At 42.2% G+C, this 25351-nt stretch overlaps 1 protein-coding gene across 1 annotated transcript; it reads left to right on the top strand.

Annotated features, from left to right (window-relative positions):
* Positions 1-13083: 13083 nt before the first annotated feature.
* On the top strand, positions 13084-14573 carry LOC124688294 (GDSL esterase/lipase At5g55050-like). Its single transcript, XM_047221986.1, has 3 exons — positions 13084-13363; positions 13462-13592; positions 13692-14573. Exons 1-3 carry the CDS (start codon positions 13084-13086, stop codon positions 14409-14411), a joined length of 1131 nt encoding a protein of 376 aa, XP_047077942.1. The 3' UTR covers positions 14412-14573.
* The last annotated feature ends 10778 nt before the right edge of the window (positions 14574-25351 follow it).

Genomic DNA, 25351 nt, shown 5'->3' with positions numbered 1-25351 from the left:
TATCTCATCTACTCCAACGCCTTCCGAAGATTATAACAGATCAGGAACGTAATGTACAACAGTTTATCCAAGAGCGCTCTTTATCCATTTCAAAAAAAAGCGCTCTTTATCCAACGCCTTCCCAGCTCACCCGTGTTTCTCGGCTCATCACCCCAAACGACCAAAAAAATCCTTCCGAAGATTTATCCCCAAAACCCTGCCCCGCGATCTCCGTTCCCAGATTGTTTGGAACATCCCACGAGTGCGCTGGAGATTAACTGACAGCCCTGGATACCAGGAACGGAAAGCTCGAGCCGTTAGGGAACTCCTCCAAAAATCTCGCTGCTTAATTAGCCTGTGTTTGAAACGACGAACCACGGCCCAACGACACTCACACCACCCGGCCCAAGGCCCACTAACTCGCACAATCATGAGTTCATGACACACTGATAGGATCAGGGCTATCTGGTATGCACGACGGAAGCCCATGTCTACACATATGTTTGTGCAGCGCTTCATATCTGAGCTGAATGAAACAAGACCGGCCGGCTGCGGGTACCACTAGATAAAGACCAACCTTCGTAAAAAGAAAAATAGACTCACTATCAAACGAAGCGTGGCAGCGAGTGCGTTCTTTCCGCTCCGCGTCGTCCCGCGCCGCGCGCGTACGTCGTCCGGCACCGCGCGCGTACGACACCTCGCATGTGCTTCGTCTAGAGCCGCGCGCGTACTTCTCCGCGTGAGTATCTCCCCTGGTAGTTTGCTCACGAGCACGTCCATGCACAAGCAGGCTAGCATATGCATGCAACCACTGAACCACATCTCTAGCTTAGTTTCCAATAGGCGTACACTTACACATAACATATAATTATAATCGTATACAAACACACGAGTACAGTTGTGTAGAAGCATGAGCACAGTTACATACAACACACGAGTACAGTTGCAAACATGTGTGAGTACAAGTATAAAAGCGCACACAAGCAGGTACAATTGCTCACACGACCAAGTACATGTACATAAATACAGTAGCGCACACGATCAGGTACAGTCATGCATACGAGCAGGTACAGTCACGCACAACACACGAATACAGTTGAACACATGAGCGAGTACAAGTACAATCACGCACACGAGCAGACACAAACGCGCATACGAGCAGGTACAGTCGTGAACACGAGCAAGTACTTGTACAAAAGTACAGTGGCGCACACGAGCAGGTACAGTCGCGCGTAAGTACATGTACAGTTTCGTACACTGGCGAGTACAGTTAGCCCGTGTAAAGGAAAAAATTGCACCAAATACACAAAAAACAGAAGTACTTATCAGTTGAAACACGAGTACAGTTAGTTACACACCACAGGTACAATCATAATATTATTGGAAGTACGAAAAAAAAGTATCTCCAAACCTATCAACATGAGATCTAGTTTTAAAGATCTCGACGCGAGGATCTCAAAAGTGAAAACGGTTCGCAATTTGGACTTACTGTTCTCAAGATATTTCATTTTGAAAAACGAATCTAGAAGAAAAAAAGGGAAAAACTGACACAACCCAGTTTTCTCTCTCCTCCTCCATCCCCACCTTCCTTCCCCTTGCGACACGTGACGAGCAGAGAGACCACTTCCCAGGGATTTTCTGGCACCACAGTGCGCCACTTGTCGCGTGCGGAGCGAGTTGTCTTCCCTTCGCGAAGATCGGCCTTTTTAAACGATTTCGGCCGGCTGCACGTTCTCATTCTCAAACAAGCAATCAGAGTGTTTCAAATCCAGCACAGAAAAAAAATTGGTACCCCATGAAAAAAGCCCAATTAGCCTGGCCTGGGAGGAGTCGAGGTCAAGAAACGGGCGATAGTGTACGCGGTCATACACTCACGCGATTCCCAGCACCCCGAGCCTCCAACTGCCGCCAACCCGACCAACCATTGCCGCCCCGACTGACCGCCGCCGCACGCCTGCCCTCCACTCTACCTGTCCAGCCCATGCTCTCTGCCCTCACTGTGTTTATCAGCGTCACCCAGCCTCGGCCGCTGTACTGACCGTCGGGCGCCGGCCGCCTCTCTCCCCCACGATTCTGATCTTCCCACCGACGACCAGGTGACCCGCCACGAGGCCATGACCACAAGTGAGCTATTCTCTATGTGTCTATGTTATATGTTATTCTCTCTGTTTGCTAAATTGCTAATGTACATAACTCAGTTTAAGTGTAGAAATAAAGAGAAATAACCAAATTGCGCAACTTTTTGAGAAACAAGCATCAACGAAGATTGCATCTTCTTCAACACCGTTAGTCATAGATGATGAAGAAATCAAAGATGGTGGTCTTTTGTTGTCGTGTCTTGATTTCGCACATCCGTTCCAATCCGATATTGAGAGTGAGATTGAAATTGGAGATACAACACCACATCCACCTTCGCCGACCAAATGCAAGGTCATATAATGCTCACTTTCTTTCGCATGATCCCGGGTAAAGGATTTCTATTTCAAGTTATGATGTTACTATTCAAGATGATGTTCGGTGAGGATATCACAAAAGATCCATACCAACTATATAAGCATGCTTTTCCAACAAAAAAGAAGAAGGGTAAAAATCGATAGTTTAGTTTTGTTTGGGTTCATCACTACAATTGATCTGCACATTCTCCACCACGGCGTGCCGCTCTGGATTCCGAAACAAGTGACTCGTTTTTATGTAAATATGGATATATCTACATACTAAAATACATCAACCAAACAGAAAAATACCACCTCTGCCTATGAATAGGTCTGAGATTTATCGAAATGTAGATGTATGTAGAGACCATTTAGTTCATATAGGTACATTCAAATTTTGATAAATCAAAAATATATTTATAGGCGGAGGAAGTAGTAAAGTAGTACTTTGTACTTTAGACTACACAAAAATCATAAAACCTAGCAAATGGAGAAAGCTTGGCCTCCAATTATCCACTCTCAACTGAAATGCATCTATCAAACCGAGAAAGTACTAGTTAGCTGCTGGTCCCTCCGTGGAAGCAAAATCGATCCGTTGCGGGCCTAACAACCGAGGAAAAAGGCATGTAACTATGCCTCCGCAGCGTGGATGACATTCATCGTGACCACCGGCAGTGTGGCACTAAACCGCACTAGCTAGCAAGAGGATGGGATTGGAATGAAACAACCCGATCGAGTGAATTCGGACACGTACGCGCGATTCCTTCCCGTCTCGATGTGTGCGGCCGCTAGAGCTCGCCAGGTGCAACGGCCGGCCCCTAGCTTTCGTGCGCATCGCCAATCAACCAACCTATCGTGGTCTCTGGACCGGTCACACATCGGCGTCTCTGCGAACGACGACGTCGACGAGTCATGCCATCGACCACTTGGAGGAAAAGCTTGCGGCCTTTCTCGTTTTCTCCATGGGTTCGTTACAGGAAGGATGGGCAGTGCTTGCATGATCCAGTACATGCATATACAGTTACATGATTATTAATAGCCTATTGGATATCAGGATATGCCTACGACTTGCTCACCACCGGGTAACTTCCGAGCTCCGTTTCTCCCAGCATTTGTACCGACGGAGCACTACAATGCGTGTCTGGCCGTATGATCATCGTGCCGCCGTCCTTCTCACTGCATCACTCGCAAAACCAAATCGGGCGAAGCGAGATCGTTTTCTCCACCAGCCTGGGTATATCTAGAGCGCAAGCCAAACCAAGCGGAAAATATTGGCTTTGACTGGAACTGGACAGTTTTGGGCCGTCGGGCGAATATATGTCTCGTCGCGCGTCCTTTTCTAGGATCGATCCGGGGCTCGGGGCAGAGGGGCCAAGCCAATTATACATTTTTTTCTTGAACGGACAACAAAGTGAGCCGTGCCCTCGGGACGGCTGGACGTACTGCATTGGATTATTGGTCAAATGGCTAGGATGGCAACGGCTAATTACCCGTGTAAAACATAGTACTACCTCCGTTCCATAAAACAATCCATATAAATTTAGTTAAGATCAACAACCTACAATATCAAATAAACTTAATTAGCTACATCATGCTCTAAGGAGCCGCCTCTTTCTTAATCTTATTTACAACAACGGTCGGTATTGTGGAAATATTTCAAAAAACTCTCGTGTTTCGCTCATTTCAAATCTTCCAAAAGGTGAGCATGATAAGGATCTCAAGAACTTTCTCTTGGTACCATTGGTGTAGATGAAGCTAAGCCACCACTCTTCGACTGTTTCTCAATTGCCCCAAGACGAAGTGTCCACATTGGTGATGCCTACCTAAGCGATAATAGAGTCCCAAACCCGCAAGGAGTAGCGGTATTTGAAGAAAGTTGTGTTGCGGTTCTGGGATCCCTTTCGCAAAGTTGACACACGCCACAATTAGGCCACACACGCTTTTGGAGGTTGTTGGCCGTCCATACACGATTTGGGAGAAGTGAAGAGCTTGCACTGTGGAGGAGCCTAATTCTTCCATATTGCCTCCGGCATGTAGGAGTTGATCATGCCAAACGATAAAGGATGGCTTGGCATCATGGACGTCGACAAGTTTGCAAGAGCTTTGCATCTACGATGGCCTTGGCTCGGTGGAAAGACCCCTCTAAGGCATGGATTGGGAATGATCACCCTTATGACGAGGTAGTATTAGAATTACCCATGAGTACATAAATGGAAAAATATCATACCATCGGTTAGAGCGGGTACATGTATGGCATCGTAGAACTCATACCCGTGAACCTACATAAGCATCCAAATTTTTATAACTGAGGCATCTGTAATATATCCTAGCATACCTAGTCCCACCTCGCCTGCGGGAAGAGGCTACGTCCGGCATATAAAGGAGAGTTTTTCTCATCCCTTTAGTTTGAGCTTTTGCGATGAAGTAGACTCTTCGCTTATAGCTAGACCTTATGCGCATAAATATCCGAAGATAGACAGAGTGCTGGACTGAGCCTGATTGAATGCTAACAAATCCACGAGAGCCTGAGAGGCTTATCGTTCTTCGGGTTATCCTAGGATGATCGGTTAATATACACACACGCTCTCCGCAGCCAATTTCAGCAGGTGCAGTGCGTTGCAAAACCATCTCATAGAATATATGATACCAAAGGGAGACGCCAAAGTGTAGATCATTGATTCATTGCTCCGGTTGTTTATGGGTATATTTGGCTCTATTTATTTGGCTCAACGTGCCCTACTCGATTGAGACTTTGAGAGCTCGCATGTCCATTTAAATATTTTTTAATTGTTTTCTGGGGTATAAATATTGTTGAAATTATAACCAAACAAGTTGAGATTATGACATGCAGTCAATGGTATAGTAAGGTACTTGGCACACAGAGCAGATAAGGTTGCGGCTAAATACATGAGCGTCTTCTATACTAACGACCCGTTCGTGTTCGTGCGCACGCGTACGAGGAAAAGGAACAAGTACATCCAACTTCTTCCCGAGCAAGTTTGGTCGCTTCGTGGCAGCTCTCCAGCCAGATTCACGTCTTCTTCGCAGTCGATCAAGCAAGCAACGTACCTTCAAGTCCACCAAACGTGAGGAAAAAACACAAGAAAACGTCGATGACATCTATGTTGTTTGGCATGTTTTAAAAGAGACATTCGAATGCGGCAGTTATTTGGCCCATAGACAAAATTATACAGTACTTTTTTAAAAATGCCAGGAAAGCTCATCCGTGCATTGTGATATATGGAAATAAATTTAGTTGTGCATTTTGGTAGTATAGAGGTGTTGTTTTTGGAAAATTATAAGAACCTAACCTCAATTTCAGTCGCTCGGAGTGAACGCATCCAGTGAATGACAACTTCACTTTTTGACACATGCCAAAGTTACCAGAACCACAAACAAATGTATCGTAGCAATTCTGTGTGTGTGTCGCCCAAGGTACCCTTGAACGAAACATTGCTCTCCACTAGGGTTTTTCTTCTTTTAGTTAAACGTTTTGCCTCATCCATTAATTAAAAAGAGGATGGTTAACATTTGGAAGAAAATTGGACAAAAATCTACAATAACAACACCAAGCCCACTCAAACCGAATATCCACACACCCACAACTAAACCTAACCAGGGTCGGCCCTATGTTTTTCCGGGCCCTTGGGTGAAGTCGATAAAAGGGCCCCTTGAATGTAATACATAGGTCGGTATAACTAGATATATAAATGTACGTGTGCCTACTTTCATTTACAGAAATATAAGAGTTAAAATATAAGCATACATACTTCATGTAAGATGTATATAAATAATATCACTTAAGAAATAATGATAAAACGGTAGCAAAGTATAAAAATTATTTCCTACTAGTTTGACTATATAAAATAAAAAATGAAATTACAATGACTCCATCGATAATTATAATTCAATGCTTCACAAAAAATATTCTTCGTTCATTCCTAGATGCAAAATCATTGACCACAATTTCAAGATCAATGTTGTTCAAGATATCCTCTCAATACAACATGTAACCAATCCATTCAATTTATCTTGTAACATAGTTGACCTCAAATAATTTTTCAAAATACGTATTTAATTCTCCTTTTTACGATTCAATAAACTGATTCTCTAGCTTTTTTCACATCACTTGACAATTAATTTGGCATTCTAATTAATATAATGGTGAAGGAATTTATATCAAATTAGAACCCAAATTAAGAGGATAAATCATTGCTTAGATGGAGGGTATGGACTTACAGGGAGGCAGGCTACCGATCGGCGAGCGGGCATGCGAGGCCGAGTCGATCGGCCATTAGGACGGCCGGCCAAGGCGATCAGGGAGCGGGCTTATATGCAAAGATGAGGAACAGCTGAACTCCTTACTCGCTAGCTCATCCAGATCTGAGTCAACCGTTCGCTGCCTATATCCGTGTCTCATTTTTTTAGATCAATATAGTCCTGCCTCGTGGAAGACTCCCGATGGGGCAATGGACAGACCGATTGCATATTTTTTACTGGGCATGTTCACCTGTATTAAATTTTGTCTTCAGCCCATACTAAAGAAAATTGTGATTCTGGGCCCCTCCTTGGCTTGGGCCCTAGGCGGCCGCCCATGGCTGCCATGGGTCAGGGCCGGCCCTGAACCTAACATAGATCCGAACAACAGTGCAACACTTACTCTAGCCAACACAAGGGACCATGTCTTCTTTTTTCTTCTTCTGGAGAAAACACATTTTATTATTTTAGATGACACGAATGAACACTCCAAACACGACACTTCAACATCGCGCCAACAAAGATATGCCATCAAACGCTGTGGATTCAAGGTAGGCAGCAACCAAGGTAGCGAGAAAATCGCAAACCTCTTTGGCAATGACATAACTTTAGACACCGTTGCCAACAGTTGATTATGGTCTTTTTCTGTGAGTAGTGGAAAGGAAGTTGATGAGAGAATATCTGAGGCACCTAAGCTCTAATGAACTTGGTTTTAATTTATTTTTGTTAAAATGGTAGTTTCAAGTTTCAAAAAAATCGTAAAAACGTATCAGTGAATACATATACATGTCATGTATAGTTGCGCACATTTCCGTAAAAAAGTTATATTTTAGCTCCAGAAATTCTTTCTTCTTGCTATATAAAGGAATATAAGATACACTTATTTTATCCAAATTTTTTCTTTTTATCTAGCCCAAAAAATGTACTGTTTAATGAACCTTGTAGCCTACATATTGCATGTGTCTATGTAGTTGTTTATATTTTTTTGGTTTGATACCTAGAAATAATGTTTTCCATTTTTTTCTAAAGAGAGCACCAATGTTGGTATGCAACTAGCGGGTTTCAGGTAGTTGAACCTCTTTATATAACTTCCCACAATGTGGATATCATAGGTGGTACCAGGAATCTAATGCATATAAAAGGCTAATGTGTCAGTATAATTGAAATGAGAGATTATACTAGTATCATATATATATACTGACATACTGTATCATAGCATGTAGAACTAGAAAAATAAATCTCAAATATATCTCGTACACAATTTTGCATTGAAATTATACAAACCAATAGATATAAGAAGACTATGATGCTACTACATTTTTTCGATAAGGGGGATAAAACCCTAGCCTCTGCATCAATTAATGCATGCGGCCCTTTATTAACTTTATTAGGTCTCCAATATAAATTTATTACAAATCATGGATCACTCAAAGTCTCGACATGAACCAGCCATCTAAAAGTGATAAAAAAATGCGCCGCCACAAGATCTTCATGTGAGCCGCCTATCAGTACACCAACCGCACCGACCGTAGAAATCCCGTGCTACCGTCGCCAAGCGGTTGCACCCAATACTATACAATATAGAGATAGTATCATACACACTAGTATCACATACAAGGGATGGCTCTAAATTTTCTAGGGTCCTTGGGCGAAGTTGAATTTTTTTTTAGTTCATGTTACTCTTTCCTCACCATGTTTACAGAAAATAGAATATCATGCCAAATAACCATACCAACTAAAGTTTTAAATTTCTCAAGTGTACTGCCTTCGCCCATTTCTTCTAGTATAATATTATTTGTGGAGTTTTGTAGCTTATAAGTTGCACACTCTTTATTTGACTCTCCCAACGATTATAAGATAAACTTTTGATATTCAGCTTTGGAACATTATCAAGCAAAATCTTCCACCTTTGAGTAGAAAATTCAAACAATACATATGTACATTGGATAGCCGAGGAATGAAATAGCTTGTTCGCAAGATTTTGCCATATCACCGAGAGTGGGATTCAAGCTATCACATGCACACGTCATATTTAATGCTTTCGGGTTTACTATAAGAAAATGATTTTGGACACCTTAATATTTCCCTTTCATGTTGGATCCATTATCGTAACCTTGCCCCTCACATTATTGACATGCAAATCAAGAGAATCCGCTGTATCCATTAGTACATTAAAAAGACCCAAACCTAATGTGTCATCAACCTTCAAGAACTCTAGGAAAGTCCACTCTCGAAATGTTACTTGATAGGTAGACACAACCCACAATTAGTGTCATTTTCTCTTCGTGGCTCACATCCGGGGTGCAATCCAAGATAACCAAGAAATACTACAGACCCTTGATGATCTTTAAGTTAACCTATTCATGGCATCAGCGGTGAGTGAAATCAACTCATTCTGAATATTGTGGCCAAGATAATGATGTTGAATTCCATTATTTTGAATGTGCCTAATATGTTCTTGCATCACATGATAAAATTCAACAATCATTTCAATTGTGCCTAGAAAATTACCATTATTATCATGATACAACTTTTCATTTGATCCTCGAAAGGCCAAATTATGTTTTGCAAGAAACTGTAGTGCATAAACTATTCTTTGAAATACATGTCTCCAACGTTCTTTTTCCTTTGCAATCTTCCATTGCATATCATCATCAAATGTTTGATTTTTTCTCAACCTCAACCTTATTTCATATTGTGTATTCATGTTTGTAAAATGTTCAATGTCTCTCTAATGTTCTTTGAGTCTCGAACTAAGGCGCTTCCAATCCCTCAACCCATCAGATGCTAGCAAAGAGTACTTGCTCTTATTTGATTTGAACAACTTGCGGCAAAAACAATAAATTTTATCCAACTCTTTGGAGTAAACCAACAACTTTCTACCAACAAACTCTTTTTAAACTAACTTATTGCAGTAGTAAGCATCATAAAAATGTCTATCAGTAGCATCCTTCGGGAACTCCATACCCAATTCTCTAATAGGCCCCTTTTCAATTAAATATCCCTTTTGCATTTGTCAAGATTATCCCATATTCCGGGATCATAGATGGATAACAGAAATCACCTTATTCCACCTGCAAGTTTTCTTTCCCCGTACTGCCCTCATTAACATTACCATCAAGATTTCCAATTACATTCAATAAATATAGTTAGATACATATTTACACTTGCAAAATCTGATGCTAGTTAGTTACTTACCTTTATTCCTAGGATGGTTCGTTGGCTTTAAGATCTGCATCTATATTATTCCCATCATCTTGTCCCAGATCAGAAATTATCCTTTGATTAGTGTTGTTGAAATCAAAACTACTCTTAGTTGAAAAATACTTATTTAAAGCACTTCTTTGTGATTCAATAAAAGTATTCTCTAGCTTTCTTTTTTTATTTTTCACGGCACCCTGCAGTTGTTTTGGAATTGTAACACTAGCACCTATAATAGCGAAGGAATTTACATAGAACCCTAATCAAGAATTAAATCATGGATTGGATGTTGAATTAGATGAGGCTTAATCATGGACTTATAGAGTGGCAGGGCGGTAGACTGCCGATCGGTGAGCAGGTAACTGGGCGAGGCGATGAGCTTCCAGGCGAGGAGATCGGCGAGAGGGCGAGACCGAGATGTAGAGACAAAAAATAGGTACCGCGTAGGAGTACAGACAGACGAACCATCGTTTGTCAATCCAGGTCGCCATGAGTAAATCGATCATCTAGTTTTTTTTAAGGGAAATCGACCGCTTAGACTACTCATAGTGAAGAAACATAGATAGTAACATCACACACCCCAAGATATTTTGGTGACATAGCATGACAATAAATGAAGAAAGAGAGTGGAGTGGTAACTAGCTATGTTACCATAACATCACACTTCCCAAGACAAGATGAGTCTACAACATAATAAATATAAGTTTGCATGACACCACACATATGTTACTCTCCACTACGAAGGTTGTAACATAGATTTGTAACATGTGCATGTTACTACTCTATGTTACTCCCCACTATAACTAGTCTTAGTCATGGCCTCATGGAAGACTCCCGAGATCAGCGTTGCGTGCTTGTTGCGTTCTTTTTATGGGTCTCTTCACATGTATTATCTTCAGCAGCCCAATCCATGCATAGTTTGAGTTCTACTATGAGTCCCTTTATTTTTTGGTCCGAAAAATAATTGTGACTAATTTTGAGTCACCGAGGAAGGGGTTAACGCGAATGTGCCCGCTAATTTCGACTTCTGATCACTCATCATTTATTTGTACCAATGGAAGGTCAATCTATATGATCGTCGGTCATGTTCGCTGTGGAGTTCTTCTGCACATATATGTCTCACCTGACTCCTTTTTTTTCTGCGAGTTCTTTCATGTATGTGACTATTACCTTTGGAACCCCTTAGCGCAAGCAAAGCCAAGGGGAAAATTCTTAATCCTGATAGGAACTCGGCAGTTTCGGATGAATGTCGCGTTGTCTTCGTTCAGGGATCGGGTCAATTATATTTCCCCGGGGCACTACCTCGAAAAAATCATTCCACGATCATTGCTTCCGTCGTCTATGGACATATAATAGCAAAACTAGCTAGCTAGGTTTACTTGGTTGTCTGGAGGGTGGCATTTGTAATGCTTGAAAAACTAAAACCCTGGATGATGTAGCTTGGATGTCTGGTTTCAATATAATTGGAACCGGGGGTGATGCCCATGTTTCTCTAAAAAAAACTAGCTAGGTTTTGGGTTCTATTAGTTTGGCTCCACGTACGTACTCGATTGAGACTTTCACAGTACGCATGTAGTACGTACTGGTACTATAAGTTTATATGCGTGTGGTCATGATCGATCGAGTGGACAGCTCGCTGAATAATCAAATTGAGTCGTATCTCGTATGAGAGTTAAGAAAACACCGTTTAATATGGTTGAATTAGTGGCAATCGAGTTGAGATTATTAATTACAGTCAATGATTTGGTTAGGTAACGCATAATATAACGTGTTGCGTACTAATGAACTAGTTGCGGCTACTGCATCCATCCATTGACTAACGACCGATTTATGCATGTTCGTGGGCACGTGTATACAGAAAAAAAAAACAGATAATACTTGCACGGTTTTACTAGTTCTCAATTGACTACGATTTTCTTTAGGCTCACTTGATTTCTGACAAGTGCAAACTTCGGTTTAAAAAAGTGCAACTGTGTAAGGAAGTGCATGTTACATTTTCACTAAATTGAAGTAACACTTATTCGAAGAGGTTTGAAACCATAGGAATCGCCTAAGCTGTAGGCATGTCCAAGTTTCCCAACGAAAACAGAGGGGAATTTTGAGCAACAACAGAAGCACAAGGTACATGTTTACACGGAACATATTGGCGACAAAGATTATAAGAGTTAAGTACAAGAAGTGTTCACTACTGGGGTGCTTCAGGTCTATCTTTTTATAATAATTTTGAATTTATATGCTTTCATAATCAAGTCACTTTTAAAATAATTGTTGGCCATTGATCCACCCCATATTTCTTTGGTCTTTTCTGTAGTGTCTCTTACAATATGTATGATAAACTAATAAGAAGTTGATGTACAACCTAACCATGTAGAATTCAAGTTTTCTGTACATCAAAATTTAGACAAATTTTTGATACAGAATATCTTTTTTGGGAAGGAGAGGGTATTACTTAAACATGTATGCCGCGGAGTGAGTTAAATATACAATAGCCATGTTGAATAGTACGTACCACAAAAATTCGTATAACATGAATTACTGAGCCTCTTGACTTTCTTTGCAGCAAAACAGACCTATATTTTGAAGTACTAGCAGCCATTAGGTAGTTGGGTAAACTGTTGAAAGGGAGAGGAGTCATAGTCATGGTCTTGTAATATATGCATGTGTTGCGCCATTTAGAAAGTGGAATTTGTTCAAAAGTAAATTAGAAAGTGGAATCGGTCATGAGAAGCCACAAAACTGCAATTGACCAACGTACCTATCCACTGAATTATATAAGAAGAAAAAAGGAGCTCCATGGCATGAGATCATTGGCAAGGTTTCAAAAGTTCAAAACAGAAGAGATGATGCACGGTTCTCGTTGCCATATTTACTCGTTCAACGGATTGATCGCTTCATGGTCAAGACACACGGAGGCCAGGCCATAACCGATTTCATACCTCGTGCGTGCTGTTATACATCGTATATTGTGTATAAATAGGCAGGGGAGGCTGGGGCTTTGCTCGGACGACTCACAGGTAGATTGCCCCGCTACCATTCCAAGCACATATTCTCGGGCGTGGGCATCTACACCCAACTGCCTACCTTGCACTCCAATTCATCTCCTATCAGCAAACCCACAATAGTGGAGTAGCTAGCTCGGCTGGAAAAGCTATAGCGTACGAGCAAATCCGATCTGAAACCTGTTGTAAACAGGCATAGGTATAGCCGCAGAACCATGGTGGGGGCAAGGGTGGCCAATGGCAAGGCTTTGATGGCACTGGTGGCGGCAGTGCTCCTTGTCTGCGGCCGCGGTCTGCCGGCGGCAGTGGCGAGCCGGCGCGAGGAGGTGCACCTGGTGCCGGCGGTGTACGTGTTCGGCGACTCGACGGTGGACGTCGGGAACAACCAATACCTGCCGGGGAACGCCCCGCTACAGCTCCCCTACGGCATCGACTTCCCGCAGTCGAGGGCCACCGGGAGGTTCAGCAACGGTTACAACGTCGCCGACTCCATCTGTACGTCCCTTCGTCCTCTCGTCTACGGCATCCATTTCCATTTTTCACATGAAACTGGCTGACGCAAGTACGCCACGGTGCAAACTCAAATAATGCAGCGAGGATACTGGGTTTCAAGAGGAGCCCGCCGGCGTACCTGTCGCTGACGCCGCAGACGAGCCGCCAGATCTTCAGAGGCTTCCGTGGAGCCAACTACGCTTCCGGCGGCTCCGGCATTCTCGACACCACCGTGAGTAGAATAATGCGTTCACTTCTTGTCCGTGTTTAATTTGTCCTGGTTCTTGTGTTACTGATTTGTTTCTCATGTTTGCGTGGATCGACCGATCAGGGGAACACCCTGACATTGACCAAGCAGGTGGAGCTCTTCGCGGCCACCAAGTCAAAGATGGCCGAGTACACCGGCGGGAAGGGCTCCGCGGCCGTCGACGCGCTGCTGTCCAAGTCCCTCTTCCTCATCAGCGACGGCGGCAACGACATGTTCGCCTTCATCTTGCAGAACCGGACGGCGGCCGAGGCGCCGTCCTTCTACACCGACCTCCTCTCCAACTACACGAAACACGTCCAGACGCTCTACACCCTCGGCGCCCGCCGCTTCGGGATCGTCGACGTGCCGCCGATCGGCTGCGTGCCGGCGATGCGCGCCAAGTCCCCGACCGGCGAGACCGCATGCGTCCCCGCCGCCAACGCCCTCGCCAAGGGGTTCAACGACGCGCTGGCGGGAGTGATGGCGAAGCTCGCCGCCGCGCTGCCTGGGATGAAGTACTCCGTGGGGAGCTCCTACAACCTGGTGACCTTCTTCACGGCGCACCCGGAAGCCGCCGGGTTCAGGGACGTGGCCAGCGCGTGCTGCGGCGGCGGGAGGCTCGGCGTGCAGACCGGGTGCGTGCCCAACGCCACCTACTGCGGCAACCGCAACGACCACCTGTTCTGGGACGGGGTGCACGGCACCCAGGCAACCTCCAACAAGGGCGCCAAGGCCATCTTCTCCGCGCCGGTGAAGATGGGCTTCGCCGCGCCCATCAACTTCAAGCAGCTCATTTCTTCTTGATGATGAAGAAAACGTGCAGCCTTGATCGATTCATAAGCTGTTAATTTAATCATGATTCTTTTTGTAGATCGATGGAGAGATGCAATAGAATCATAGAGAGGGAACAGCCTTTTGTATACGAATTAAGTCGAAATTCTAATAAAAAGGTCAATGGTCCGTACATTCAATCTTGAATAATAAAATGTGGCCTGCAAGAACTTTGGTGCGCCTTTCAAAATCTTCTACAGATCGACAGAGAAACAATAGAATCATGGAAAGGGTGTCATTGTGCTTGCAAATTAAGTTGACATCTAAACTACTTCCTCCATCCATAAAGAAGTGCACTTTTAACTTAATTTTTGCTAAATCAAACTTATTTATTTTTAACTAACTTTATGTGGAAATGTAGCAATATTGATGACATTAAATTAGTATTATTAGATTCCTCTTGAAATGTAGTTTTGTAATTTATCAATTTGACATTATACATGTGGGTACTCATTTCTACGAAGTTAGTTAAACTTAAATAAGTTTGACTTCTGGCAAAGCTAAAAGTACATTATATCACAAACTTAGGAGTGAAAAAGTCTATATAGCCCCGGACATTCAAACTCGATATAATTTACAAAATAGACTCGCTGGTCTTCCATTGCACGACACGTGAACTACCTCGGTCAAACCTGCTTATCCCTATCCACTTGTATAGTTATGTAGCCAAACAATAACACCAATCAGGTCGTGCTGCCAGGGAGTTTGAATTCAGAGAAAAGGGGGCATGTGATACTTAGAGCCCCGATTCAAAATTTTAGACAGAACGACTCATACGGGAGCAACTAGTGTCATGGCTGCAAAGGACGACCAATACCAGCTACTTTTTCATTGTTCTTGACATGTACTCTCTTCTTGGCTCATCTTTATCTAGATACTATATATCTGACTGTTTTAGTGCGTAAACACATGCGTATTTTAAATTTTTAACAAATTTGAGTCAACTAATTTGAAACGGAGCAAGAAACTCAGAAGCTCGGCAACATAGCCATTTTTGCATCGAGACCCGAGAACGGCAACTATTTTAAGATGAACTTGGATCATAAAAATTGAGCAACAAAATTTTAATTATATTATATTTAGTTAGTATCGTTAGATTCGTATTGAAAAGAACTTTTCAATAATATTAATTTTATACAAACAATGTTTATCTATTTTAAGTAATTCTTGATCAAAAAAAACGTAAAACAATGACGCCTTATTCCTTAAAACGGAGGTAGTACAGTGGGAAACGACCTGCAGTACACAGTTGGAGCTAGAAGACGATACACAGTGTACAGACGCGAACTGTCTACAGTTATCAAAGTGGTATTTTGGAGGCAGGGAAGTCTGTTCAGCACGGGTGCAGATAAGACGAGAAAAACAACGAACACTATTTTCTAGAGCAAGCACAACACGTTAATATTGCTGTGAGGTTGACAGCGACTGATGCGGAAATACCATATACACGCCGACAAACTTTTCCTTATTCAGCCTTTTTGCACGGGAAAAAAAAATGCATCCCGGGAATTCGCGATGTGGTCCGGGTAGCAGTGCCACGTTGATGGCGTTTTTCTGGTACGGGTGCCTTGGAATACATGGAACCTGGTGGGTCATAGACAAAGGGTCATTGTTGTCTCGATGCTTCGTCTTTGCCTTCATGTCTTTTTTTGGGCATGTTTTGTGTTGCTGCTCTAGAATTTTTTTAGTTTCAAACTTTTATATCTGTGTATTTGCTATACTGCGGTGGGGCGAAAGCCCGCTTCGAGGAGAGAAAAATGGCGTACATGATTATTAAGTACTCCTCCAGCCTTAGAAAAATTGTCTTGGATTTATTTAAATTTAAATGTATCTACCTGGATACATTTAAATTTAATAAAATCTTCGAGAAGTTTCGTCAGATGAAGGAAGTAGTACGATTTCAAGACAAAGAATAACTCCAAGTGACCATTCTGTCGAAGCTTTTTTTCACAATCAAATATCTTGATATACTTAGTGAATAGTACTTCATTTATTTCAAATTAGTTAACTTAGATTCATCTAGATTTATATATATTAGACATGTTTTAGTGTGTAGACACACGTGAATCTAAATAAATCCATGACAACTAATTAAAGAATGAAGGAAATAAGTACATGGTAGAGATACATAAGATGTTTATAGCGATTATACAAAATAAAGTTTTTATACAAGTGTAAAAATATGAGTAAATCTTCGAGGTTTTTAAACTCTTATTCTTTCGTAACACAATATTCTATTTTTATTAAGTCGTCCGAAGAAAAATTATACTTCATTTGTCCATAAAAAGATGCCAAAGATTTACCTAAGTTCGGATATATATGTACACTAAATAGCGTTTAGACACATCTTAGATAAACTTACGATATTCTTTTATAGACGGACTGTCACATCCCGAAATTTTCAAAATTTTGGAATGAAAAATAAAAATAAATTTAATGCTTGATTGTTTGAAATTGATTGAAAATTCACAAAGATTTAAAACTTTTGAAGTTATTTAAAAGTAATTTTTCAAAATGGAGTTTTCATAAACCTTAGTTTTAAAAGATTTGCCAACCATACTCTATTTTATTCGGAGGTTTTGAAACTTATAAAAATTCATTTGAGAAAAAAAATTAAACCCTAAAAAGGCACTATAGCCCCATAGACATGTATGTCAAATTTTGGTTTTATAAAGTTTAAATTTTTGTTCAAAATTTAGTCTTATATTGAAGTATTTTTCATAACAAATCCAACGGTACCTCATTTACATTTTTAATTTCTGAAAAAAAGAGGATGCGGCCAGGCCGAACGGCCCAACCCTGATAAGGGGTGGCCCGATCTTCTCAGTAAGCAACGGTGGTGATGATGATCACGGGATGAACACAGCGGAGATAACTTGATGATGAAGTGTATGATAACTTGTATGATGCAACGAGATCTCTCGATTGGTCTCTGTCGCCAATGCAACAGCTCTCAACCCTACAAGATATTCACAACTCCACACACTTGCGCACGTAGCCGCCGACCATGAAGCGGTAAGTTGCAACCTTCTAATTCCCAATGAAACAGCAGATCACACAAGACTTCCAGTATTGCACCAAATCAAGGCAATATGGTGTAGGGATTCACTAGAGTTGCAAAGCAATCAACTATGAACTAGGGTTTATCTTAAACGTGGTCTAAAACTATTATGGGGGCGTCCTGGGCACTTATATAGGAGTTCAGGACGACCTCAGGTCGGAAAACTACAAGAATAACCGACCCAGATCGGGATCTGGTCGAGACAGACTTGTGCACGGCCGGTCTGGGGGCCGGTCGACCGGGCCTGGGACCGGGTTAGGCCGGTTGAAACCGGACCTGGCGCCGGGTGGAAACCGGCTGAGCTTCCAGGCTTACTGGATGTGGCCCGGCTGGCACAAGCGTGGCGCGCGGTTTGGACCGGGCTGATCCGGCGTGGAAGCCGGTCGGACCGGGGCTGGGACCGGGTGGCCCGGCGGCACGGCCGGTCTGACCGGGCCTGGCGCCGGCCTGAACTGCATCTCCTCCTCTCGCGCATGCATCCCGCTCCTCCCTCGCGCGTCCATGGGATGTCTTCATGTCCAGCTTCACGTCCAGCTTCTTGTCCAGCTGCTCCTCTCCTCCTCGTGCGATGCTTGCTCCTTCTTCATACCTGATCATACATAAGTAATAGGACTTAGGAAGTATGAAGTTCTCATCGATCAAAGTATCACTTAGGAACAAACTCACCTGTTGTTTAAGTAGCTTCGCACGAGCTCGTGTCATTGTTCCAATCCTGACTTCATTGGACTTGAGCTTCACAGCAGCATCGTCTTCATCTTGTAATGACGGAGGTAGTAGTGTAGTAATAGGGATGTCCTCATCATCTCCCCCCCCCCTTCAAAAGGCGTTGACCTCGACGCTCCAAGGTCTTCTCCGTCATATGGTGTCAAATCAGCCACATTGAAAGAATTGCTGACACCAAACTTATCAATTGGAAGATCTATATAGTATGCATTATCATTGATCTTGGCAAGCACTTTGTAAGGACCAGTACCACGAGGAAGCAACTTGGACTTCCGCAGCTTCAGGAACCTATCCTTGCGAAAATGTACCCAGACCATATCACCAGGCTCGAACAACATCTCCTTGCGCTTCTTGTTCATCCTTGCAGCATTGCTCTTGTCTTTCTTCTCTATCAACTCTTTAGTCTTCACATGAATCTTTCGCCCAAAATCTGCCCTCTTGGATGCCTCCATATAGACTCTCTCATGTATGGGTAGAGGCAACAAATCCAGCGGAGTAATGGGTTTGAAACCATACACCACCTCAAAGGGACACAGCTCTGTGGTAGAATGTACCGCCATGTTTTAAGCAAACTTCACATGCGGCAAACAATCTTCCCACTCCTTCAGGTTCTTCTTGATCATGGATCTCAACAGTTGTGACAATGTTCTATTCACCACATCAGTTTGGGGATGACAAGTAGTACTGAAAAGTAACTTTGTCCCCAGATTTCTCCAAAGCGTCTTCCAGAAGTAGCTCATAAACTTTACGTCACGATCAGAAACAATAGTCTTCGGGACTCCATGTAGACGTACAACCTCCCTGAAAAGCAGGTTAGCAATATGCGACGCATCGTCGCTCTTGTGGCAGTCAATAAAATGTGACATCTTAGAGAATCTATCCACTACCAAAAATATGGAATCATGCCCTCTCTTGGTACGCTGCAAACCCAACACAAAATCCATACTAATATCTTCCCAAGGTGTAGTAGGTGCCGGTAACGGAGTATAGAAACCGTGAGGCTTCCGCTTGGACTTGGACTTGTTGCAAGTAATGCATCTCTTCACATATCTGTCCACATCCCGCCTCATCTTTGGCCAATAAAAATGGTCATCTAGCATGAGTAGCGTCTTCTCACGCCCAAAGTGACCCATCAAACCTCCAGCATGAGATTTCTGCAATAAGAGCAAACGCACAGACGATTCTGGAACACATAGTTTGTTAGCTCTAAACAAGAACCCATCATGTATGTGATATTTTTCTCATGCTTTACCAATAGCACACAAGCGATATGGTTCAGCAAAATCATGATCAGTAGCATACAAATCACATAGTATCTTGATACGTCCAAAACATATCTACTTTCCCGAACACTTTTGCTATTGTTTTGCCTCTAATTTGTGTATTTTGGATGCAACTAACGCGGACTAACGCTGTTTTCAGCAGAACTGTTCTGGTGTCTCGTTTTTGTGCAGAAATCCAACTTTCAGGAAAAACCTCGGGATTTTGACGAAAGGCCCTATTTTCCCAGAATATTGACGGAGCCAGAAGGGCAAATCAGGTGGAGGCCCGAGGGCCCCACACCATAAGGCGGTGCGGCCTAGGGGGGGCCCGCGTGGCCCTATGGTGTGGCCCCCTCGGCTGGCCTCGGACGCCCCCCTTCGGACTACTTATTCGCCTCGACCTAAAAACGCACGGAGAGAAGTCGAAGTCGCCAGAAACCCTCCAGAACGCCGCCACATCGCGAAACTCCGTCTCGGGAGCCAGAAGTCTCCGTTATGGCACTCCGCCGGGACGGGGAAGTGGAGGAGATCATCGCCATCATCACCGCCAACGCCTCTCCATCGACCAGCCATGTTTCCCCCATCCATGTGTGAGTAATTCTCCCGCTGTAGGCCGAAGGGGATGGTAGGGATTGGATGAGATTGGTCATGTAATAGCATAAGATTGTTAGGGCATAGTGCCTAGTGTCCGTAATTGGTACTTTGATGATATTGTTGCAACTTGTTATGCTTAATGCTTGTCACTAGGGCCCGAGTGCCATGATCTCAGATCTGAACATGTTATTATTTCATCATGATATTCATTGTTTATGGTCTTACACTGCAAGTTGTATACACATGTCGTTGTCCGGAACCAATGGCCCCGAAGTGACAAGAATCGGGACAACCGGAGGGGATGGTAGTGACGTGAGGATCACATGTGTTCACGGAGTGTTAATGCTTTGCTCCGGTACTCTATTAAAAGGAGTACCTTAATATCCAAGTAGTTTCCCTTGAGGCCCGGCTGCCACCGGCTGGTAGGACAAAAGATGTTGTGCAAGTTTCTCATTGCGAGCACGCACGACTATAATCGGAACACATGCCTATTGATTGCTTTGTACTTGGATACCGTTTTATTATTATCTGCAAATGCCCTGCTATGATTGTTACATGAGTTTCTCTCATCCATGCAACGCCCGTTATCCGTCCCCGTGCCTGCAGTATTTTAATCCTGCTGTTTACTAAAATCACTACTGCTGTCTTTGTTACTCCGCCGCTGTTATTTCACTACTCGCTATCGCTATAAAACTGTTACTATCGATAAACTCTTGCGAGCAAGTCTGTTTCCGAGTGCGAGCTGAATTGACAACTCCGCTGTTAAGGCTTTCAAGTATTCTTTGTCTCCCCTTGTGTCGAATCAATAAATTGGGTTTTACTTCCCTCGAAGACTGTTGCGATCCCCTATACTTGTGGGTCATCAAGACTATTTTCTGGCGCCGTTGTCGGGGAGCATAGCTTTATTTGGAAGTTCACTTGGATTGATATTGTTCGCTGCAAATTCTCCATCATGGGTAAACCTCGCGATACTAAGGTCGCCATATTACCATCCACTACAAGAAAAGGTACAACTGCGAGTACCTCTCGTTGCTCTTGATTCACCATCCGTGATTGATAAACTTTTTTCACCGCCACATGCTTCAAATGCTCGGTACTTCGCTGAATCCGAAAACTCTCATAATATTGATAATGCTTCTGCTGTGCTTGATAATAGTGGTTCATTGGGAACTTTTCTAGATGCTACAATTGCTAGGTCTAGACAAATTGAAAATACTGAAACTCCCGATGTTACTACACCTCGTTAATTCACTCGAACTTGAATACTCTAGTGATGATTTTGATGAAGATTATGTGGAACTTGATGATGATTTTATTGAAAAATGCAATGCTACTACCGATGCAAGAAAAATTAAAAAGTTGCTTGCGGAACATACTTGTTAGATATAAACTGTCTCCTGATCCTAAATTTGCCACATCTCCTATAAACATTAAGGATAAAGATTATGATTTTTCTCTTGATCTATCTCATATAGCTATTGTTGAGAAAACACCCTTTTGTGGTACTGAAAAAGAAAGTGCTGTTGAACACATGATCGAGTTATTTACTCGAGTAGCTTGTTTTCTGATGATGTTAAGATGCGAACTTACTTTGTTGCTAAAATTTTTCCATTCTCATTAAAGGATGATGCTAAAACTTGGTATAATAGTTTGCCACCTAGTTCTATTAAAAGTCCAAAAGAATTGCTTGATGTTTTCTTCCGGAAATACTTTCCTGCTAGTGCTCAACATGTCTGCTTTGCGGAGAATTTATAATTTTGATCAGGAAGATGGAGAGAAATTGCCCGAGGCTTGGGCGAGATTTTGCTCTCTTATTAGAGCTCTGCCTGACCATGATTTGGAAAAGCATGATTTACTTGATATATTTTATAGTGGATTAACCATTGAGTCTAGGGCATACCTGGATAGTTGTGCTGGTTGTGTTTTCAGGAAAAGAACTCCGGACGAAGCTGAAGAATTATTGGCTAAAATAGGCCGGAATCATGATGATTGGACTACGCCTGAACCAACTCCAACGCCGATATTGAAGAAGAGGGGTATGATTAAATTGAATGATGAAGATATGAGGGAAGCTAAGAAGTCTCTTAAGGAGAAAGGTATTAAATCTGAAGATGTGAAGAATCTACCTCCCATAGAAGATATATGTGAGACAATTCCCCCTTCATCCATGATTGAGGTAAATTCCCTACAACGCTTTACTAGGGAAGATATTCCGTATTCAAAACCTCCTGCGCAATGCTTAGATGAGTTTGATAATTATATTGTTAAGCAAGAAAATTTTAATATGAGAGTAGAGAATCATTTAATGGAAAATTCTCGAGCTATTAGTGAATTGCATGATATTGTGGAGAGAACCTCCAATGATGTTAAGATGCTTGTTAAACATTTTCATATGGTTCAAACTCAAATTGATCAACTCACTAAAGTGCAAAATGACTTGTTAGGAAATAATTCTAAAGAAAAACATGCTTATGAAGTAACAACTAGAGGTGGTGTCTCTACCCAGGATCCTATATATCCTGAAGGACATCCCAAAAGAATTGAACAAGATTCTCAACGCATTGAACCTAGAGCTCCTTCTAAGAAAAAGAAGAAGAAACATAAAAATGTTGTAGAATCCTCTCGAACCTCGTTAATGATCCTAATAGTATTTCTATTTCGATGCTGAAACTGAAAGTGGTAATGAACATGATAAAGATAATGATAAGAATGATACTCCCGATAAAGAAGAAGTTGAAGAAGAACCCGAAAAGCATGTTAAAAATAAAAAGTATACTAAAGAAGATTTTATTGCTCGAGAAACATGGTAATGAAAGAGAACCTTGGGTACAAAAGCAAATGCCTTTTCCTGCTAAGAAACTAAAATCAAAGGAAGAAGAACACTATAATAAATTTTGTGATTGGATGAAACCTTTATTCTTGCAAATCCCTTTGACTGATGCTATTAAATTGCCTCCTTATTCAAAGTATATGAAAGATATTGTTACTAACAAAAGGAAAATCCCCAATGAGGAAATTTCCACTATGCTTGCTAATTACTCTTTCAAAGGTAAGGTTCCAAAGAAGTTGGGCGACCCAGGTATACCTACTATTCCTTGTTCTATTAAGAATAATTATTTTAAAACTGCTCTATGTGACTTGGGAGCCGGTGTTAGTGTTATGCCTTTTTCTCTTTATAAGAGACTTTACTTAGATAAGTTGATACCTACTGATATATCTTTGTAAATGGCTGATAAATCTACTGCTATTCCTGTTGGTATATGTGAGGATGTTCCTGTTCAAGTTACTAATAACCGCTTGATATTAACCGATTTTGTTGTGTTGGAAATGCCTGAAGATGATAATATGTCTATTATTCTTGGGAGACCTTTTCTTAACACCGCAGGGGCTGTTATTGATTGCAATAAAGGAAAGGTTACTTTCAATGTTGATGATAAGGAGCACACCGTCTATTTTCCCCAAGAGGATCGAGAAAGCGTGCGGAGTTAATACTATTTGTAATGTGTGAAATATCAAAGTGGGAACTATTGATTTCCCTATATATGAGCCTAAAGAAGAATATCAAACTCTTGTGATTGGATCCATATCAATACAATTCAAGGTAACATGATTGATTTGAGGTTTATTTCTTCTTATGTTATGTAAAATTTATTTGGCGGCAAGACTTGATCAACCTTGTTAACAAATACCTTTTATATGCATAGAGGAGGTAAACAACATCTCTTTCTTCCTCCACTTGCTCTAGTTGCTGTAGCATTTTTAATTTTCAAAGTTCTTTAGTTAATTGGAAATTTCAAAAAAATTCCTGGCCAGTAATAATAAATTTAATACCCAGAAATGTGCATTTTTCAAAGTTTTCAAAAATTCCCGAAAATTACACCGTTTGTCCTATTTTTCGACGAGGCACCTGGGAGCACCAGAGGATGACCTGTGGGGCACCACAGGGTGCCACCTTGTGGCGTGGGCCCCTCCTTGCCCCACTTCTTCATCTCTTTCTCCCAGCATCTTCTCTCTCCCGAAAAAACTCGAACCAACTTTCTCTCACTCGCGTTTTTGCTCAAGAGCTCAGAATTTTTCGATCTCTTTGCTCAGCCCAGATTTCTGCCCGAAATTTGGCATATTTGCTCTCCGGTATGTGACTCCTCCGCCTATCCAAGTAGACTTTTGTTTGGTTGAGTATATCTTGAATATTTTGCTGCTGTAGGTAACATGTTTAGTGAGCTTGCATGCTTGTTCTAAGTGGTAGAAACTAGTTTTGATGCATGATTAGTACTCTAGCAAGTTCCTATAGTAGTTTCCCTCAATTATATGTCACCAAATCAAGATTTATATTGTTTGTTGGAAATTTCAGAAAAGAGATGAAGAAGTTCAAATTTGGAGAATTGTTCAAGAAGGGAACAACCAGCACCGGGAGGCCTTCTAGGACCGCCACCCAAATTAGGCGGTCGTACAATGAGGACATCATCGCGCCTAGCTTTGCGCCCGAAAAGGACAATGGACCTCCTAATGCTTCATCCTTCCCATGTTATGATTTTCTGACAAATGCAGGGATATTGGATGATTTCTTCACCCTTGTCAACAGGGCGGGTTTAGCCACCTACGTTGGAGATGAAAGGGAGCAATACTACATGCTCACCAAAATTTTCGTCGAGAGCTTCAAGTTCCAAAACTCGCAATATAATCCGACGGTTGCATTCAAGATCTATGGTAATCCCGTTACTATGGAATTGGAAGAATTTTGTCGTGCATTGGATATTGCCCTCGTAGGTACAGCAAGGAGGATTGATGACAACCCCGAGACTTGTTGGAGCTCTATCGAGGGATCACCAATGATGACTGTCGCACCATTCGACGGGGCAAGATAAGGAACATTCAACTCCCTGCCCATTAAATATTTTGCATATTACATTGCTACTAGCATACTTGGTAGGGAGAACACTAGCAATATTTCTAGTTACCATCTTGCCTTCTTGAATATTGCACTTACTGGACAGACATCTTATCATCTTGGCTCTCTTATTGCTCGCCGCTCGTCTAACAGGGGGCCTATTTTTGGAGGAACTATTGCACTGCGCATTTTAACATACTTAGAGCTTCCTATTGATCCTAATGATGTGCCATTAACCCCTAGGAGGCTTGATATCACTGCTATGAAAAGCCATCATTTTGTTACCACTGATTCCACTGTAGATAATATGGTCTATAGAATGTTGTTTGCCGACGGGGATGAGAAAGAAATCCCTCTTCCCCAACCGGGTTTGTTCGGTATTGAC

The sequence above is a fragment of the Lolium rigidum genome, chromosome 2 (genome assembly GCF_022539505.1).
Source record: "Lolium rigidum isolate FL_2022 chromosome 2, APGP_CSIRO_Lrig_0.1, whole genome shotgun sequence".
Lineage (NCBI taxonomy): Eukaryota > Viridiplantae > Streptophyta > Magnoliopsida > Poales > Poaceae > Lolium > Lolium rigidum.
Note: the sequence above shows the minus strand (reverse complement) of the source record. Positions and strands in the feature narration are given on the sequence as shown.